Here is a 20,031-nt window from a genome sequence, read left to right as displayed (position 1 = left end):
AGGCTAAGCTATCATAGTTTACCCAGTAGAGCTTTTAACAGTCTGCCAGGCCCAGTACCCAGCGTGCGTCTACCAACTGCCAACAGTTCAGGGGAAGGAAGAATGGAAAATTATTGGCCCGCTCCAAAAAGCGACAAAACACGTGATATGTGAATGAACGACCTTTGAGCTGTCAGTCTTAATTCAATATTCTGTTTTAATCCATAATTCCATTTGAAATATAGATATTCAAACTCGTTATTTCACTGCTTTTCTTCATGTGATATTCCCTTGTTGGGATAACGTTGTGAAAGATGAAAACAAAATTTAAACCAAAAAAAAAAAAAATGAAAAAAGGTAAAAATCGTCTGCGCTTGACTTTGACCATGAAAAAGGTAAAGGTCAAAGGCCACGAGTCATGGGTCACTTGTCACCACAATTAAAGTCAACGCGACCCATGTCCCATGCCACACTTACTTTTACTTAGGTAACATTTAAACGCAAGCCGGTCTCATTGTGATAATTGTTTAGTCTACGGTTGCAAAATGGTAATAAAACTCGGTAAAGTATTGATCAGCGATGAAGTTGATCCAAAATGTGTACAAATTCTTCAAAACAACAATATCGAAGTTGTGAAAAATACCAAACTTTCAGCAGAGGAGCTTGTCTCTGAAATTGCGGTAAGTAAACGTATAGAATTAGAATAAAATTAGACTCACTGTCACGTCACTATCACGGCTCTGTCGTCGTTTCTCCATTCGTACATTTCGACAGGGCTTTTACTATTACTATTACAATTTTACAATCGGTATCTCGCATTATTTTTGTCTCTAATTGTCTCAAAATTAATTGATTCAGAGATTTTACCATGCCATTATTAGTTTACAATTTTTTTAGTTTTAGTCTAGTGAACTTGTATTTTGAAATGAAAGTGTGGTAAAGAAAAGGGGAAAAAAACAACATAAAAACGAATAAAGCAAAATGAAAAAAACCCCAAAAATATAGGTATTTATGATTATGATCCTTCAACTATCCAGCCAACGAATTTCTAAGTAAGCTCATGTTTGTTTGGGTTTACTTTTCTTTTCTTTTCTTTTTCTTCTAAATTTTAAATCAGTGGCGGTTGGAATGGATGGGAAGGGTGGGCATTGCGCATTGAGGAAAGTTTCAACTAACTCAATCATACTATAGGATTAAATTGAAAATATATTAATTTGGATCTTTTGGCAGCAAACTATTCCTATGTATTTTATGATGTAATCAGAATTCCGACTTCTAACATCCTGTACAATGTGTAATCCTGGAGATGCTCCAGTTTCTTTCACTCCTCCCACTCTTTTCCCATTGCCACTGCCTTTAATTTTTCGAAGTGACTATTTCTCCGAATGCTCGGGAAAATAAACTTGATCTCTATTCCTCCAAACGGTTTCCATTCTCAAGATCATCTCTGTTATGCACTGTACTGTATAGTATTATTATGTGGCGCTTATTATGTTTTGTTTACATATTATATATGATTTGTAAACATTTGAATGTATTCCTCTTAGTAGGACCTGTGCTTTTGTCTGGTTGAGACTTTTAGGTGAGCGGGTGGTTGGATGGGAGCATCACCCTTGAATCATATACCTATGATGTTCGCATGGGTGTACGATCCGATAGTGATGTCGTTTCTTCTTCTCTTTACTAGCCTATCCTGCGTCTTTGGTTTGTGATTGTATTTTTGACAGGGGATATTTTTTTTCCTGTAAATCCTCTGCCTGTTTGTTCTTGGTTATTTATAATTTAGCTTATGATATCTTTAGGTTATGATTTTGATTGACATTTGTACTATTTTTGTTAGATTGCTTGTTTTTTTGTTTCAGCGGTCTCTCATATAACCTCAATTGTGTTGGAAGAGACCTAAAGCAACAAACAAAAAAAAAACCAAACTTTTAGGTGATCTCAAACTAAGTACATTGATGGTGTGCTCTAGGAATCTACACCTGTTTACTGTTTCCTATTTGAACCAATTCCCTTTTGTCTTACCTTTTCTTGGACTTTTTACTATCCCATTTTCATCCTTTTTACTAGCACTGATATGACCTTAATGTGTTGCAGGCGCTGTAAAACCCTTAGAAACAAACAAAACAACTAGAAGTAGATAATTAATGCCTTGATAGTGAAAGATATGTACTGCCACTCTCTCAAATGGTCCTTGTGATAAGTCGATTTGCAATAAAGGCTCACGAGTCTGACTTCTCTCGTACATATTGCGCTGCATGACTTGACATAGTTTGGGATGTCGTTTTTCATTCCGAACCAAAAACATTTCGTTATTCAACCAGTTGGCATTTTTCCTGACGTCGGTGGCCTGCATGAATTTTTTCCAGCATCAATTTTTGCAAACTTTTAGGTACACTGATGACTCTTCCTTTTAATACTTGTCCATCATCGACTGACAAGATGTCTTTTATAGACCAATTGGCTTTACGGCTTTCGGTATACTTCTTTTGCTATCCAGCCATCCATTTACCATATATATGTTAATAGTTTAAGCACAAGATCATTTGCCGTTTCCTGTTGTAATTCGGTTTTCCTTTGCTCACTATCCATTACTTAGTGGATAGTAGAATCCAGTTGTATAGTTTCTCATTTAGTCAGACATAATCGCGACAAGTAATCGGCAAAAATCATGTCTTTCCCTCGCTTGCATTGAATTGTTCATTAGTACTGTTGTATCTACAGTAGCATTCTTTGTAGTTTCGGTGGTGCCTTCAATATGTTTTTGAGTCGTATCGTTTCCAGTGGTTGTTGGTCTGTGTGTACTGTAATTTCTTTCCCATAAATATAGGTATGAAAGCGTTCTAACTCAAACACAACAGCAAGTATTTTTCGTTCAATGTTCGCATATCTCCTTTCTGTGTTAGTAAGTGATGCAAATGCCACTGGCTTGCCCTCTTAAAGGAGATACGCTCAAGTCCCTGGAGTGAGCTGTCATCCCCCAAGTGGTATCAAGGTTGCCAATTTTCCGTATATTTACAGAATTCAGTATCTTATAAAACCTCAGTATATTTTCCAGTCACCTGCTAAATGGAAAAAAGTAAGTACATTTGCATTTTTCCTGGAGTCCAGCACTCAGTATGGGGTTGTCCATGTGTTTGTGTAAAAATTCAGAAATTTTTTTGCTTCCTGAATTGGCACCACAGTGTTATGATTCTGTCGATCAAAGTAAGTTAGGCACATTTCATCTTTATGTGTCTGGAAGACTTTTTCATGGGAAGGACTCCAATTCCATATGTTGTCTTTTTTTTTAGCAAATTTCTGAATGGGGCTGTCCTGTTGCTTAGTCTTGGAATGAATGGGCTCATATACTGAATCATGCCAAGAAATTTCTGTAGGTCTGCTTTGTTCGATGGGGATGCCTTTGTTTTAATGTTGTCACATTTTGAGGCATCTGCTTTCCACGTCAGGCCGAAAAATCACATCTCTCCCATTGTTTGATATAACATTTTGAAGTTTTGAAAACCAGTCGACTTTGTTTCGCAACTTTCATATAAGACTGATTAGATTAGTATCGTGTTCTTCAGCAGTGACTCCGTACACGCATATATCATCTGATATCCCAATAGTTCCAGGACATTGTTCCTATATCTGATCCATCTTGAGCTGGAAGATGTCCTGAGATACGCATAGACCAAAGTGAAGTCTTTTGAATTTATACCGCCCAAATGGTGAATTGAAAATTGTGACAAGAATCGATTCATCTAGTGAGATAGCCCAGTACCTGTGTTAAGCATCCAATTTTGAGAAAAATTGCGCATTCATGAATTTATGTGAAATCTCCTCTGCAGTTGGAGTTTTATGGTATACTTGTTTAATTGCACGGTTAAGGTCTTTTGGGTCTAGACATATTCTGAGTTTAACGTTTGATTTTCTACTGAAAGCAAGGGAGTTTACCTAGTCTGTTGGCCTATATATCTGTTTTATCACTCCAATTTGTTCCATTTTCTCCAGGTCTTTGTGAAATTCCGTCTTGATGTGATTTCACAGTGCAGTTGCTTTTTACAAGGTAGAGTTCAGTTGAGGCATTCAATCCTAAAATATTCAGGCTATTAGAATCAACAATGTGGAAGTCTAGACTTTTTCCTTCGCACTAACTGTAATGGTGCCATGCTGTTCAATTCTGCCTCCTCCGCAATCTAGATTTAAGTATTATTGGTGAATAACATATTCCTGTTATCAATTATTATTATTATTATTATTATTATTATTATTATTATTATTATTATTATTATTATTATTATTATTATTATTATTATTATTATTATTATTATTATTATTATTATTATTGTTATTTTATCTTCATAACTTTAATTCATCATGTTTTTTCTTCCAGAAATATGATGGCTTGATTGTTCGTTCAGCAACAAAAGTCACTGCTGATGTCATAAATGCAGCAACAAATTTAAAGATTATTGGAAGGGCAGGAACAGGAGTGGATAACATAGACACTGATGCAGCTACAAAAAGAGGAATTATTGTAATGAAGTAAGAGGATTGCTTGTCTGGTGCATCTGAGGTTACTCACTGTTATGGACAATTTTTATGGGATACCATACGCGCGCAACTGCATATCTACTTTTCACACTTATTCATTCAAATTCTGTTTATTTGCTTTGTCATCTTCTTTTCAAGAACATCTGTTTCAATGTCACCTATATTAGTTATTTTTATAAAATCTCATTAAATCAAAACAAAATATAGCTGATGGCTCATCCAACTTCCCCACAACACCTTACCAATCCTTGGCACAATGCTATACTGTACCTATCCTTATCACAACACTGATACTGTATCGATCCTTGCCAAACCACCATACTGTACCGATCCTTGCTACAACTCTCCAGAAAATGTATACTGAACTGTTGCAATCTTCACAACAATATCCCACTGGATTAAAGCTTGATAGCTCCCCTCTTTAGTGAATACTTTTTTATTCTTGAGATGGGTATCAAATTCAATTTAAACCTAAAATGATAAAGTACTGTGCAGTTTTGTTTATTAGATTTTGAATAAAATTTCAGAAAAAAAAGGTTGAGCTGTCTGAAGATGAAAAACAAGGAATTTGGGAGGGGTGAGAGGAGTTGGAGCGCTTCAATGACCACGACTTGATGGATAATTATTGTTCATTGAGATTTTTACTGGTTGTCACATGTTTGGGTATTTAACATGCTCAGATTCACTCCAGAAAGTAGACTCTTTGCATTGCCTAATGATAAGTCCACTGCTCTCTCCCCCACTGTTCTATTTTTCAATTGTTCACAACCTAAGGACTTCTAGTCAATTTAAGGCACATCCTTGTTAATGGGTTTCTTTGTCCGTAATATTATCAAATCATTTTCACGGAGGGGGTTGAAGTTGAAAAAGAAAAGTTTCTTACAAATATTTTGCTGTGCAATCAACTTGTTTAAATTTGATTGAAAATATGACATTTATTTCTTCCATATCATTCAATATAATGAAACATGGTTGCTTCTAAGACAATGTTCTCAGTATAGACATTTAACCCAGTATCATAAAGTTGAAGAATCAATAATTATGACTTTATAGGCTATTTCAAGTTAGTTTTGTATTTGAAATTTTAATCAAAAGTTTTAAGCTGGGTACAATGGAATATAAGTTAATTCTGTCGCAAAACATTTAAGGCTTGTATAATTTTGTTTGTTAAGAATTTTTTGGCTGTTGTTATGTTATGTTTTGCGCACGAATGCATGGCTCAGCGGTACAGTCTTTGCTACATACCCGAAATGCTCTTAGTTTCAATACCCATTGCGCTGTGTGATCTTGAGCAAGTTCTACATGTTACATGCTGCTGTTGGTCAGGGACCCCTTGTAAAGCGCTTTGAGCACATTTAGATAGACATTCGAGACAAATTTTTTTCTATGGGATGAATAAAGGGAATTTTATTTTAATTAATTAATACATTTTATTGTTGAAACACATTATAGTCACTAGTTTCTTGAAATTTACTAGTAGGTGATATGTATAGGCAGTATGAATGTTTTGACATGATTTGTTGAAAGAAAAAGCGTTTTTTTCAATTGTTCTTTTTTTTTTTTTTTTTTTTTTTTGATTTATTGTTGTTACAACTAAGCCATTCTATTTATTAATTTTTCCCCTTTCCCAGCACTCCTGGTGGTAACACTCTTAGCGCTGCTGAACATACTTGTACCCTCATTATTGGTCTCACCAGGTATGTCTTCAATGCTGTTGTACATTTTATTAGTTCATTTTATATTCACTTTGGCCTTTTTCCCGATTTTTAAATAAATTGTTTTAGCTTGATATTGTATTACACTCTATAGGTCTTTGATTAATGATTATTAGAATGCACAGTATTTGTATGTCAAACCAGATAGGATCGAGGACCGTTTTTTTTTTCTTTTGAAATGGGATACAGTGGAAACAGAGTATAGAAGTCATTGGATATGTGCACGTTCTGCAAAGGTGATAGATTAAGAAAACTATATGTCTAAGAGGTTCTCATATCAGTACCTTAAAAATTCAAAGATGGCCATAAATTTATTATTTTTATATTCCACATTACTACAATTGCTACTTTGTAGTCTCCATAACGTGATTCCATTTTAAGGCCATCTGCAGAATTGAATTGGAATGCCTCTTAATTGGAACTATTTCGGTGCAACGCCGCTATAAGTTGTTTTGACTTTGTTATTATAATCTCATTTCTTTGTCTCTTGACCCACTTCTTTCTCTGATTGTATTACAGATTCAAAATTGGTTTATAAACCCACACTTCAGTGTCTTCAATTTCATAAGATATTGTGCGATTGTAATTAATAATGAAATTTATATCGACAGCCTTAAATAGAACCTTTCATACTTTCCACCTTTGCTGAATATCTCACATCTGTCAACTAGGTACAGTAGTACGTGGTCACTAAATTAATTAACATTGAACATTAACATTGAGGATGTTGATAAACAAATCGATAACATGGTACAAACAATTGATTTTTTATATTAAGAAAAATTGCCAATATAAAAGATTTTTATTCTTTAAACTCTTTAAAAATGGTTGTATTGTCCTTAGTTTTATCTCGTTTAGACGATTATAATTCTCTTCTTACTGGTCTACCTGAAGTTTCATCTCACTACTGTAATTCTCTTCTTGCTGGTCTGCCTGATGTCCAGTTAACAGTCTGCAGTGAGTGCAGAGCTATGCTGCAAAATTAATCCTTGGATTTACTTATTTTGATAGTGCCACTGTATTGCTAATTTGATTGCATGACTGCCTATGAAGAATTGAGATCGAGTATAAGATCTTGTTTGCGTTACAAAGCAGTTGTCGACCATCCTGTTTGCATTTACTAAGATTTAGTTACTCCGTACAATTGTCAGAGAGCACTCGATCTACTGATTTGACAGAGCAAAGTTTGGCCCTTCTACATAGAATTCCCTTCCTGAAACTTTAAGAGATAGTCTGAGCCCGATTCTGTTCACAATATACTTAGAACACGCTCTGAAAGAAGTTCGAAAAGTCATTCCAAAACCAACGACTCATATTGAGAATGCAATCCCTAGAGAAATCGCCTATGCAGATGATGTAGATTTTATTGGATCAACACCAGCAAATATAGACATCATACAAAATACCCTCATGAAATATAACCTCCAAGTCAATGCCAATAAAACCGAATTTACAACAATATCGAGGAACAAAGAGGAATGGAAAAGAACAAAGAAAGTCGGCTCACTAATTGGAGACACCGAGGATGTACAAAGAAGAAAACAGCTATCAAACGCCGCACTCAGTAAACTCACCAATGTATGGATTAGAGGTGACAAAATAAAGAGAAAAACCAAACTGAAACTGTACCGTGCTCTTGTAAAACCGGTACTTCTGTATAACTGCGGCACTTGGGCGTTGACAAAATCCGAAGAAGAACATCTGGATGCCTTCCATCGCACACAGCTAAGAAGGGTACTGGACATCAAATACCCAAAAAAGATCTCAAATGAATCACTCTATAAGATCACAAAAGAAAGGCCAATCTCCCTTGACATTTTACAACAACGATGGCAACTTTTCGGTCACATACTACGCAGGGACAAAAACATACCAGCTAACCAAGCCATGTCGGGATAATTCCAAAAACACAGGAACCTTTTCAGAGGAAGACCGATCACAACACTCCCTGTGATCCTAAACAAAAACCTCACAACACTTGGACAAAGCATTAGTCTCATAACGGCAGGGGACCTTGAAAATCTGAGAACCCTAGCAGAGGACCGGCAATATTGCAGACACCTCACACAGGAAATACTGGAAACAGCCAAGGCGACCCGATCTTTCGGTCGAGATGCGAAAGGCATCTAAGTCAAGTCAAGTCAAACTTTAAGATTGATAGCTTTGAAACATTTAAGGAACTCCTCAAAACTTTCCTTTTTGATGAATACCTATTGTGAACAAATTATTGTTGTTTTATAAAAGCAATTGGGCTACTCTTTTTTTTTTTATAGAATCTAATTTTAATATGCCTCTGATTTGTATTTTCAGGAGACTTGGGGCAGCTGACAAGTCTATGAAAGAAGGAAAGTGGGACAGGAAGCGATTTATGGGATCAGAGTTGAATGGCAAGACCCTGGGAATTATTGGTTTGGGAAGGATTGGAAAGGAGGTAGCCCTTCGTATGCAAGCCTTTGGGATGACTGTACGTGGTTTTTGTTTTAAAAAAAAAAATTGTTGATCAGTTGTTTTTATATTCAGTCCAACTTGTACTCTCCTTTTGAGGTCAGTGCCACTGGTTGCATACAATTTAGTAAATTTTATGTTTGTCACTTGGATTCTACCAAACCAAAATATTATGATAATCATCAGTTGATAGCAGGCTTTGGACTGTCATTGGCTTAAGATTCGGTTTCCTCATTATTTGATTTTAATCATTTTTTTGTTGTTGTTGTAGTTTGTTATTATTATATTTTAAATTATATATTTTTTGATGTGCGTGTTACACAATAAAATAGATTTTAGTCAGTTACTCAAAACCAGTAGTATACAAACCATGGACTTTTAAACAAAAAGACATCTTTCAGTGTTGCTTGTGCTGTTCTGCTGTACATTAATGAAAAATTTTTCACATATGAACAACAAAATGTTTACTTCATACTGTCCAAACCGGTATTGGGATGCCACTTTATTGGGACGATTTGTTGGGAATGGAATTTTTTCTTAAAGAGTAATACCCTTTCCAATTCCCAGCCGCTTAATTTGGAAGTCCCTCTGCTTAATGGGGACGAAATTTGACAATGACCATCCTCATAAAAGAGCTTTTTTGTTCTCTACAATCATTGGTTCATAAGGTGCAAATTAGTCATTTGGGACAGTCAACCGGGTACGTGGTCGTCCTGTTCATCAACAATAGAATCTACCTGTATCCCTTGTCAGGGATCATCATCACGTTCATGATCAAGGTTCAATAGCCACGATGCTAGGTTCACCAATGGTGCGATGAGTAATGGGTGCTGGCTTTTTGATCAAGGTTGTCACCACCAAATGGTTTGTTTGTTAATGAGACAAATGAGTAGATAATGTAGTTTTAATCCATTGCTTACTTATGCAGTTGTAATGAGTGGTATATTCATTGTTTTGTGTAGCTTGATTCGTCTCTCATTGTTTGAGGTAGATTAAGATAAATCTGAAAATTGCTCAATTTCATGGCCGCTGCTTAATTGGGGTGCCATGCTGCTTAATTGGGATGATTTGTCGGGAACCGAGCCGTCCCAATAAATCGGCCTGGACTTTTATTTAAAGTGACACCCCCAGTGAATACAGTCTTAAACCTGGAACTTCTTTGAAGTCTCAGATTTAAGACTTTTTGATAAGTTGTTCTGAGTCATTTTAATCTTTTCATAAAATTGTTATTGATAAGAATTTTCTTGCTGAAATAAGGAAAACACATTGTGTAAATGTATGATTGTGTTAAGGGTTTGATGTCTCTCTGTCTCTCTCCATCTATGGAGATTTCATTTTCTATATGTTGACCTAGGGTTGGGTCCAGTCCTTTCTATTCTCTTTTTCAGTGGGGATATCCTTATCAATAATTGGTGAGAATCAAAACTGGATTATCAAAATGTTAGAATTTTAATATCGATGTAATTATGGTGCAAATGCAGTGAAGCCATCTAAACTTGTTGGCAATTGTAATGTTGTAAGTTGTGATATCCTCTTTCACACCCAATCACCATCTGTCCTGCTCATTATTGTGTATTTGCGCAGCTGTCATCAAATAAATTGAACTATCAGTTTGGTCATGTTTTACAATCTTAACGACTTGGAGGGGACTTAAGGACATAACTATTGTCCACCTTTTTTTCCATGTCTGCCTTGATCATCTTGTAAAATCGCTACTCTCTCACCAAATTTGATTGGTCAGGTGCATTTTAAAATTGTCTAATGCAGTCAGTGTCTGATTAATATGGTTTATCCCTCATTTATGTCCTCCACTTGTCTTGCAGACTTTAAAACTCAATCAATGATTCTGCTGAGGTGTATTGTTGCTTTGCCTGGCAAGCTATTAACATCGATGTATTTTTTTTCTATTATCTTATAGTATGAGTCTAGGGTTATTCAATTAACATACAGTGCATACACTTTTGATAATCACATTAGTTACCATATATTTTATCAAAACTATTCGAATGAACATTTCATTGGTTCTATTTTTATTCGAAAATTTAAAAATAAGTATTTTTTGCCCTTGTTATCAACTGTGAAGCCCCGACTCAATAGTCAACTTTAGTACTTGCCTATCATCTGAAGCAATCAGCCTCATAGCTCTTGAGCATCACTCACAATTTTCTCAAAGGTGATAAAAAAAAATGCAAAGTGTCATCATGTGTCATGTGGCAATTCCTTAATCAGTGTGTCAAAATACTGTGATCTATACTCACACACTGTAGGGCTGACTGAATCGGCTGCTTGTACTAAAGGTAACAACTGACCACATCGAGAAATCCATCTCAAACACTTTTCATGTTGCCTTTATTGGCTTTGGGAAGGGAATGAAAAATACTCCACAAACCAAACATTTGAGGTTCACGGTCATAACTGTTCCACATATGCACCACTTCTAAAATCTACTTTTTGTTCCCCAGATATTATAAAGTCAGGGAGACGGATTGGGCTTAATGTTAAAAAATATTTTGATTGTTTAATGCTGGAATCATCAATTGTCACATCTTATTAGTTAAAAAAAAAAAAAATTTTAAATGTGACTCATCGTCTCAAAACTGTATCATGTCGGGATGCACCAGGCACTAGAAATTGAGTTTATAGCCATAAATATGAAACTGGAAGTATATTTCTCTTCGTAATGGTGAAAAATAAATACTGCAATCTCTAGCATTGGAAAATATTCTAAGGTCATATTTCTCATCGTTTTATCTCTCAATTCAATTTTCGGGGTCTGATTCACCCCGGCATATTAACGTTTTGAGATGGTGGATCATATATTTGCACAGCAGTTTCTTTAATTAAATTCCTTGTAAAAAGGTATTTTGAAATTTTGGGCAGGATATGTAACATTTATTATATGATATGAAATAATGGCATGTTTGAATTATTTTTTAAATTTGTATTTATTTATTATTTTTTAATTAATTTCTTTTTGATTTGATAGACAATTGGTTATGATCCTTTCTTTCTGGGAGATGTGAGTGCAACATTCAACACAGAGTGGGTTGAGCTGAAAGAGATATGGGCTAGATCGGATTACATTACTGTTCACACCCCTCTCATCCCCTCAACCAAAAGTAAGTAACATCTTACACTCGAAATTATACAAATAAAATACATGAGAGCTTAAACAATTATCCACTCATATCTGTTAGGAACGCATTATAAGGGTGCAGATGTCAAATGAATCAAAGCTTCTTGGATAAATGACTATAGGGCTAATATCCTATTAATGCCCTACCATAAGCTTCAAAATGAGATTAAACTGAATCATTTAATGACTCTATAATACAAAGTTAATGTTGGTTAAGTTAGAAAGAACAGCTCATAGAGAGAGAAGGGGTTGGTATTGGTTCATCTCATTGCTATGTATTGGCAGATGTATGCCATTGATGATGTTGATGGTGGTGTCATCAAAGAGATTTATTATTATTATTATTATTATTATTATTATTATTATTATTATTATTATTATTATTATTATTATTATTATTATTATCATCTCCATCCTTTCCAAACCGGAATATCGGTTCACTCCATACTATAAGTAGATCATCCATAAGCTATCTTGGGATAATTTTAATCATTGTCCACTTTATCCAGGTTTGTGAAATTTTTGATAAGATCCAAGTCAATGTAAATTATTCCTTTACAGGTAAGGTTAAAAGATGTGAAGTCTCATACTTGAGATAGGATATGTTCGGATATGTATGAATTGTATCTCATGATTGTTTGCGTTAGAAAAATGGCATTTATTTGTGAGCAGAGATACTTTTAAAAAAATGATTGGTTCAGCTATTTTGTGGTTTATGTTAATGTACGACATGTTGCTCCCTTTTTATAAATCATCAGACCTCCTCAATGATGATGTATTTGCCCAGTGTAAGAAAGGTGTCAAAGTTGTCAATTGTGCAAGGGGTGGAATCATTGATGAGGCTGCTCTTCTTCGAGCTCTTGAATCAGGGCAGTGTGGTGGAGCTGGCTTGGATGTCTTTATTGAGGTTTGCAGAGGCGCTTAGAGTTTTTAAAACAATTTTAAAAATTAATCCTTATTTTTCATTAAAAAAATTATTTTTTTTTAAATGACTGTGATTATGTTGTGATCATGCTGAGAAGTTTGAAGATTGATAAAAATCTTTTGGTTAGTTTTTAGACATAGACAGTGATGCCACAACTCCGGTTTCACTGGAGCAAAAAATTCTGGGTTACGGGCAACTTCTGTGAAATTCCTGTGAGGTCATATTGCTCCAAGGGAACACCTCCCCCCCCCCAACACCTCTACCACCACATTATCATCACTGACACTACTTTTACAACCACCACCACCACCACCACATCATCATTACTACCACAACTACTACAACCACCATAACCACATCATTATCACTACCAATACTATAACAACCAAGACCACCACATCGTCATCACTACTACAAACACTACTACTACAACAATCACCACCATGTCATCATCACTAACACGACTACATCAACCACCACCACATCATCACTAACACGACTACAACAACCACCACCACGTCATCATCACTTACACGACTACAACAACCACCACCACCACCATCACATCAACATCACTAACACCAATACTACAACCACTACATCATCATTATCACTACAGCCATCATCGCTACTGCTACTACTACTACTACTACTACTACTACTACTACTACTACTACTACTACTACTACTACTACTACAACCACCACATCAATATCATTACCATCTCTACTACAACCACCACCACCACACCATTATCACTATCACTACTACTATAATCACCACCACCACCACATCATCATCACTACCAATACCACTACAAGCATGTATCACTAATATACCATGTATTATTATCACTACCACCACCATTAAGTTTTGGAGCTTTACTTCATTTGAAATAAAGGAACTTTGGATGGGATAGTATTTGGCATTGTGTTTAATAATAGTATAGTTCTAATCGGCTATCAATCTAGAATTATAGTATATATAAACACAATGACAAATAGCATCCAAATTCCCTTGTCTTGTTTACGGAAATTCCTCTGAGTGGTGTGAGAAATTTCTGTGAGCCAAATTTTAAGTTGGCGTCTCTGCATAGAAAAAGCTTTTGTGTTATGGAATTTATAAAGGAAGCTACGTGCTTTGATAAATGTTATTTGAATGTCAGATTGAATTGATGGTAAAATTGAAGGAGGGGAAAGGCCATTTCTTTATATTACAATACCACAGTTATAATAGTCCAAATGCTGATGGAAGATTAGCAGAAAAAATATAAACAGTAAGGCAAAACAGTTTAGACAAATTTGATTTTAGCACTCCTTCTCCAATACGCATTTCCAGGGTTTCGTCTTCACTTTCAATAATTCTTTATTTCCCAATTTGGACATGTAGAACACAGTTTTTATTTTATACAATACTGTTGCAGTTAGGTAACCATTAATTCATATATATTAATTAATTAATTTTTTTTGGCTGGTTCTTAACCAATTTTACTGGTTACTTTTGGCATTATTGTGTGAATATTGTCCCTAGCATTTCTCTGAAATTTTGAGTTGAAGGTAGATATTCTCAACCACTGGATTCTATTCCCATGCCCTATTGATCTCTTAATGAGGCCCGAGCCCCGATTCTTGAATGATGCTATTTCATGTTAATCATAGCCTTTATAATCAGAACAAGAACAAGAACCTGACAGATAGGTGAAAGCAGATAAGTGTAACTTATTTTCAGCACTGACTTCAGTATTTCACAAATTTTGCTTAAATTGTTTAAGCTAAATTTGTGAAATACTGAAGGCAGTTGTGAGTGCGGCTTTTTGGGCATTCATTTCTCTAGGCCAGGGTTTGAGTGTCTGTTTCCTTAATCTGCCTTACATAAGTAGGTTAAATCAATATTTGAAAACTTTTGACTCTTTGTTTTGGATTAGATCTCACAATCCTCACTTTCCTCTCTATCTCACAGGAACCCCCTAAAGACTTCACTTTGGCTAAGCATGAGAAAGTTATTGCTACTCCTCATCTTGGTGCTAGCACTATTGAAGCTCAAACACGCGTTGCTGAAGAGATTGCACAGCAGTTTGTTGACCTGGTGCAGGGAAAGTCTTCATTCGGGGCTGTAAGTATGGGTGTTGCTAGTAATAAGATTGTGCTCATTCCATTTTTTTTCTTACTTCGTTTTTATTGTGCACTGAATTTATAGAACCTATTATGTAGGAGGATAATAACAATTCAGACAGGCTAGAGATCAAGAGCTGCTCTGCAAGAAAGTTCAAGGTAATGTTTTACTATGGGATGAGTTAACAAACAGGTAGAGACTGCTTATATGCAATAAGAAGTGTCCTAATATACATACGATGGATCGTAAATTTAAAAAAAAAATAATCAGAATCATGCAAACTTTAAACTCAGTTTAGAAGATGTTTGCTTGGATTTAGACCTCAAAATTAACTTTTCAGTGTTTTTATTGTATAATTATCAGTCCTGGTAGCTATTTGTCTGAAATGTTATAACTTTAAAAGAAAAACACAATTTTCTCACACTATCACACAGATCAATGCATCAGCTTTAACAAATGCCTTAAGTCCGTCCTCCCAACCATGGGTCAGTCTAGGTCAGAAACTTGGAGTGATATCTGTTTGTCTCAGCAATTCTCAATCTCCTGTCAGTGTACAAGTCACAGTCTCAGGTTTGTTGAAAATGTGTACATTATTTTGTAGATCAAACAAAACAGGAATACTGACATTCTTGACATTTATGATAAGAACCCAAACCGTTGCTTGGTAAATATTTTGTTCTTTTTTAAAGCTGTTTTACTCATTGAAGAAAGTGCAGTACACAGCTTCTAGTATTTAGATACACAAGTAAATCAATTCTAAATGAAAATCATGGCTCTTGTTTTTTTGTTGAGTGTTGTTATTGATCTTTGTCTTGAATTTTGAATTTTCTTCTAAAAATATACAGATTTTTGTTTTCCTTAGTCTCTAGAAACATACGATTAAGCTATATTGCACTTGTTTTTATATGACAATGAGACATACATTTGAACATTAAAAGGCCAGACCTAGAGTATGAAGCATTAAGTTGAATGATATAAGAAAATAAAGTAGGTGAAGCAGACAATTGTCATAAGGATAACCCTACCTTATTTATACCAACCATATTACAATATAGTTCATTGCCAGTACAAAATAGGTGTCTAACTAATTGATGTGTTCCGTATGACCTGCTTGGAGAATAAATGAGTGACTGAAGCGTATTGGCTTTATTGAAATATGTTTATATATATATATATATATATATATATATATATATATATATATATATATATATATATATATATATATATATATATATATATATATAAACATTTGAAATATAATTAAGATAGTTTGACTTCTACAACGTTGTTATCGAGCGTTGCTCTCATCAGGAAGTGGAAGTGAAAGTAGATTGTTGTGTTTTCGTATTTTTATAGATTCGTGTTTATGGATGTTCGTAATTTTTTACATAAAAGGTGTTTGTTTCTGTGTCTGCATGAGGAAGTTAGTTCATTTCTTCTGTTGAGTGTTGCTATGTTCGGTTTAGTGATGATGAAGAATTTTTCTTCCAAGCAGAGGTTGCAAATCTTAGAAGAGGGGGAGTACGACTCTGCTCTGGAGATGATTTTCCATGTGATGCTGTGTCAGAGCTGCCAACCTACTGCAAAAAATGCGGAATTGTACTCATTTTCAGTGATTGTACGCTTGTACACATTTCCCCCAAGATTGTACCCATTTTAGTGTCACTTCAGTTTTCTTTAGTTGTAAATCATATTATTACTAGCCTATTGAGAAACCTTGGTGACCAAGTGGATATTTATATATTTTTTGACCAATTATGATCTTCATGCGGGGAGGTAGAATTCTGAAAGGATTGGATTATAGTCTTGGGAACATCATTGTTGCTGCAATTGAGCTTGTGTGGTGTGACTTATGTAATTAAACTTTCCTCTTACTTTCACAATGGTTAGTTTCCATCGATTTCAGAATTGTACCCATTTTTATGAAATCTCCCCCATTTTGAGGTCCCATTGTACACATTCTCATCAGATGGGGTTGGCAGCTCTGCTGTGTTGTATGTTTTTTTCTTTGAGGTTCCAAATGTGTTCGCTTAGTGTAGTAGAATGTCGTTTGTGTATGTTTCTGAAGGAAGATGTATGCAGGTTGTATCTGGTTTTGAATGGACACTCGGTGAGGCCAATGTATGTTTCTTGTTTTGGTGTGTCTGGTCGTGTTACTGTGGCTTGATAAATTACGTTTTGAGTCAGGCAATTGCCGTTTAGTGGGCATGTTGTCTGGGTCCTACAGTTGCATTTTTTCTCTAGGTTGTTGCTGGGCTGATCTGGCTGTGATAGTTTTCGGTTATTGTTGGATGAAATAATGTTTTGTATGTTTGGCATGCAGGTGTATCCTATTTTGATGGTGTTTTTGTTCATGATTGGGTGTAGAACGTGACCGGGAGGGAAGCATTTTTGTAGTAGATTGAAGAATTTGTTACCGATAGAAGTTGTCACATTCTTGCTGTAGGGTGGGTTGAACCATGTTATGTGTCGTTTTCTTTGTCGTTTTTTTGTTGGGGTGGTAATGGTCTCTTCCTCATATTCTAGTTTGTAGTTATATCCACTTTTTTGTAGTGCGTTTGTGTACGGTGGGATTGCATCGTTGAATATGTTGTTGTCTGTAGAGTTGTTAGATAGTCGTTTGTTAATGCTCTCGGGGATGTTTTTTATTATAGATGGCGGATGATTGCTGTGTCTATGAACGTACAATGGGATGTTGTTGGGTTTTGAAAATGGTTGATAGGTGCCGTCGTTTAGGTTGATGGTTATGTCTAGGAAGTCGAATGTTTTTTTGTTGGCTTCGATTGTAATTTTCAGATTGTTGTCCTGGAAGATTTTGCATATTTTTTTCTTTATTAATTCTGTCTGTCTCTGTGTTTTATTGCACAATGCGAGTCCGTCGTCCCTGTATAGTCCAATGTTTATATCGAGATTTTGCATTTGAGAAAGTAGATATAGTCCGACGAGCTCGCATGTTTCTGCTCCATCGTAGCTCCCCATGGTGACATCAAAGTTTGTTGATTTTTTTGTCCATGCTGTTCCATTATTGTAAAGTGATGTATTCTTCGAGTGTAGGATAATGTGTATTTCTTCTTCGGTGATGTTGTCGAAGGTTTTTGCGAACTGTAGTGCTTTGAGGAGTAGGGTTTTGGTGATTGAAGGGTAGAAATTACAGATGTCAAAGATGATTGCGTTTTGTCGTTGTTTGTTTTCTGTGTTTCTGTACCAGTTGATAACTTCAGCGGTGTTTCTCCATTATATATATATATATATATATATATATATATATATATATATATATATATATATATATATATATATATATTATATATATATATATATATATATATATATATATATATATATATATAAATTATTTATATCAGGATGGAGACAATCTTTATGGTGATCATTATTAAATCCTTGTTGTGAGGAATTGACAACACTGTTCTGGCAACAACTTTATTCTTAACAAAAATTTAACCATTTGCTTGCAAGGCGTTTCAAGAATATTCTTTTTAGGACATAACCTAGCAATGACTATGAAAAATGTTTTTTTCTCTTTTTGAGGAAAATGTTTGTCTAAAATCAAAGCCCTATCTCCACTGAGTAAAAATGTTTTTGAATTTTGAAAATCCATTCATAAATAAACAAGTTATGCAGTTTCAAAGGTGTCATTTATTTGGATGACTCACAAAGAAGAAAAAAACGCAAAAATATGGGACGCTTTTTCAGCATTTTTTTCGACCTTTGGTTGTATCTTGCGTAATAAGTGGATTAAAAGATTGAAATTTGGCAAATTTGATAGAGAAGAGTTCTAACTTATATAATTTTAGAGCTGGATGGTATATAACACACACACACACACACACACACACACACACACACAGAGAAGAGGGGGGGGGGGGGGGGGGTGAGATATTGCGTACATAAACGAAAGAAATATAGAAGGAAAAGAGAAATTGGACAAGGGGACAAAGGTTACTGGTGGAACGTGACTTGGAACACATTAATTAAAGCCATGCTGAGATTGTAGATCAAATTGCAATCGAAAACTTTTAACATCATAATTTCTTAAATTCTTGTAATTAAAACAGTCAAATTATCAACTGTTTATTGAACCCAAACTCAATGGCAGACGATAAACACCCCTCTGCCAGTGAGATCGCACAGATATTTTGACTAGTCATGAACTTTAAAACGAGGTCAACCTATCAGAAAGCGCTTTGCCACGACCCACTCAGCCGCTCAGTTTGGTGCCAAATCGTTTTGAACTTGTATTGTGATTCAGGCTGTAGGGGGGCAAAATGGCTTTCTGTCTTTTACGAATGAAGAGCAAATTAGGATGGTGTTTTGTAAAATACAGGAAAAGTACTCGTCATATTCATATGAAATTTTACAACTAAAAAGAAGAAATGTTCATGAATTACCTTGTCAGCGACAAAACCCCCACGCCCGGTAGTTTTAGAAATATTTTACTCCAAAGAGTAAAAATCTATATTTAACGGTCTTCTGGTAATCGCACGAGTTTTGTCGCTTGACATTATCTAAAATGACCTTTTTTTCTAACTGTGCCAACTTTCAGTCGTATTCATCGATAAACAGCGTCGTAATAAATTTTTTTAAATAGCATATATACGAAACCGCTTCGTCCCATATTTTGTCGCGAATTCGGGCACTTTGTGAGCGAAAAAGAGGCCCAAAGATTTGTGCGGGATAGTCATTGCTACATAACCATTCTTAGATGAATTTAATGCATGTCAGAATGACTTCCCAATAGTCAATGCACGTGATTGATCGCCATTTCATGCTATTGCAAAATCTCTGGAAAATTTTCATTGGTTCAATCCCTCACCCCATGCACGCACAATGGAGCTCATGTCAATTGATTAGGTAAATTGTTGGCATGAAATGCCTGTTTAGATGGCAGTGTGATGCCTGGTATTGTCTGGGAGAAGAGTACCATTATATTGTACTCTATCTCTACTCTGTAAATTTGTATAAAATATGTTCGGAAAATTTGTATAGGTGTTAGAATGTGGTATAAATGCCAGTGAAATGCTCCTAATTTGAAAGCAGTTGTGGAAATGAAATTGTATGACAATATTGTTATGCTCATCTCTGTAGTTTTGAAATACTTCATTTCCAAACAATAAAGACGTTACCTTATAATTATTGATTGGTGCCATCTAAAGTCAAAG

The 20,031-nt window shown here is 35.2% G+C and overlaps 1 protein-coding gene across 3 annotated transcripts in view; it reads left to right on the top strand.

The window, feature by feature from the left end:
• Positions 1-407: 407 nt before the first annotated feature.
• The window catches only part of LOC144965161 (D-3-phosphoglycerate dehydrogenase-like), a 32,115-nt gene continuing 12,491 nt past the window's right edge, over positions 408-20,031 (top strand). The window contains exons 1-8 of one of the 3 annotated variants that reach the window (XM_078900194.1): positions 408-659; positions 4,355-4,506; positions 6,147-6,212; positions 8,541-8,694; positions 11,662-11,794; positions 12,570-12,718; positions 14,696-14,848; positions 15,283-15,418. In XM_078900194.1, the coding sequence (XP_078756320.1) occupies positions 525-659; positions 4,355-4,506; positions 6,147-6,212; positions 8,541-8,694; positions 11,662-11,794; positions 12,570-12,718; positions 14,696-14,848; positions 15,283-15,418 (1,078 nt within the window). In that variant the 5' untranslated portion in view covers positions 408-524. The remainder of the gene's footprint in view (positions 660-4,354; positions 4,507-6,146; positions 6,213-8,540; positions 8,695-11,661; positions 11,795-12,569; positions 12,719-14,695; positions 14,849-15,282; positions 15,419-20,031) is intronic. The other 2 variants (XM_078900195.1, XM_078900196.1) reach the window with 2 other exon arrangements.

This window comes from Berghia stephanieae, chromosome 2 (assembly GCF_034508935.2).
Source record: "Berghia stephanieae isolate SIO BIC M18660-M18661 chromosome 2, UCSD_Bste_1.3, whole genome shotgun sequence".
Taxonomy (NCBI): domain Eukaryota; kingdom Metazoa; phylum Mollusca; class Gastropoda; order Nudibranchia; family Aeolidiidae; genus Berghia; species Berghia stephanieae.
Note: the sequence above shows the minus strand (reverse complement) of the source record. Positions and strands in the feature narration are given on the sequence as shown.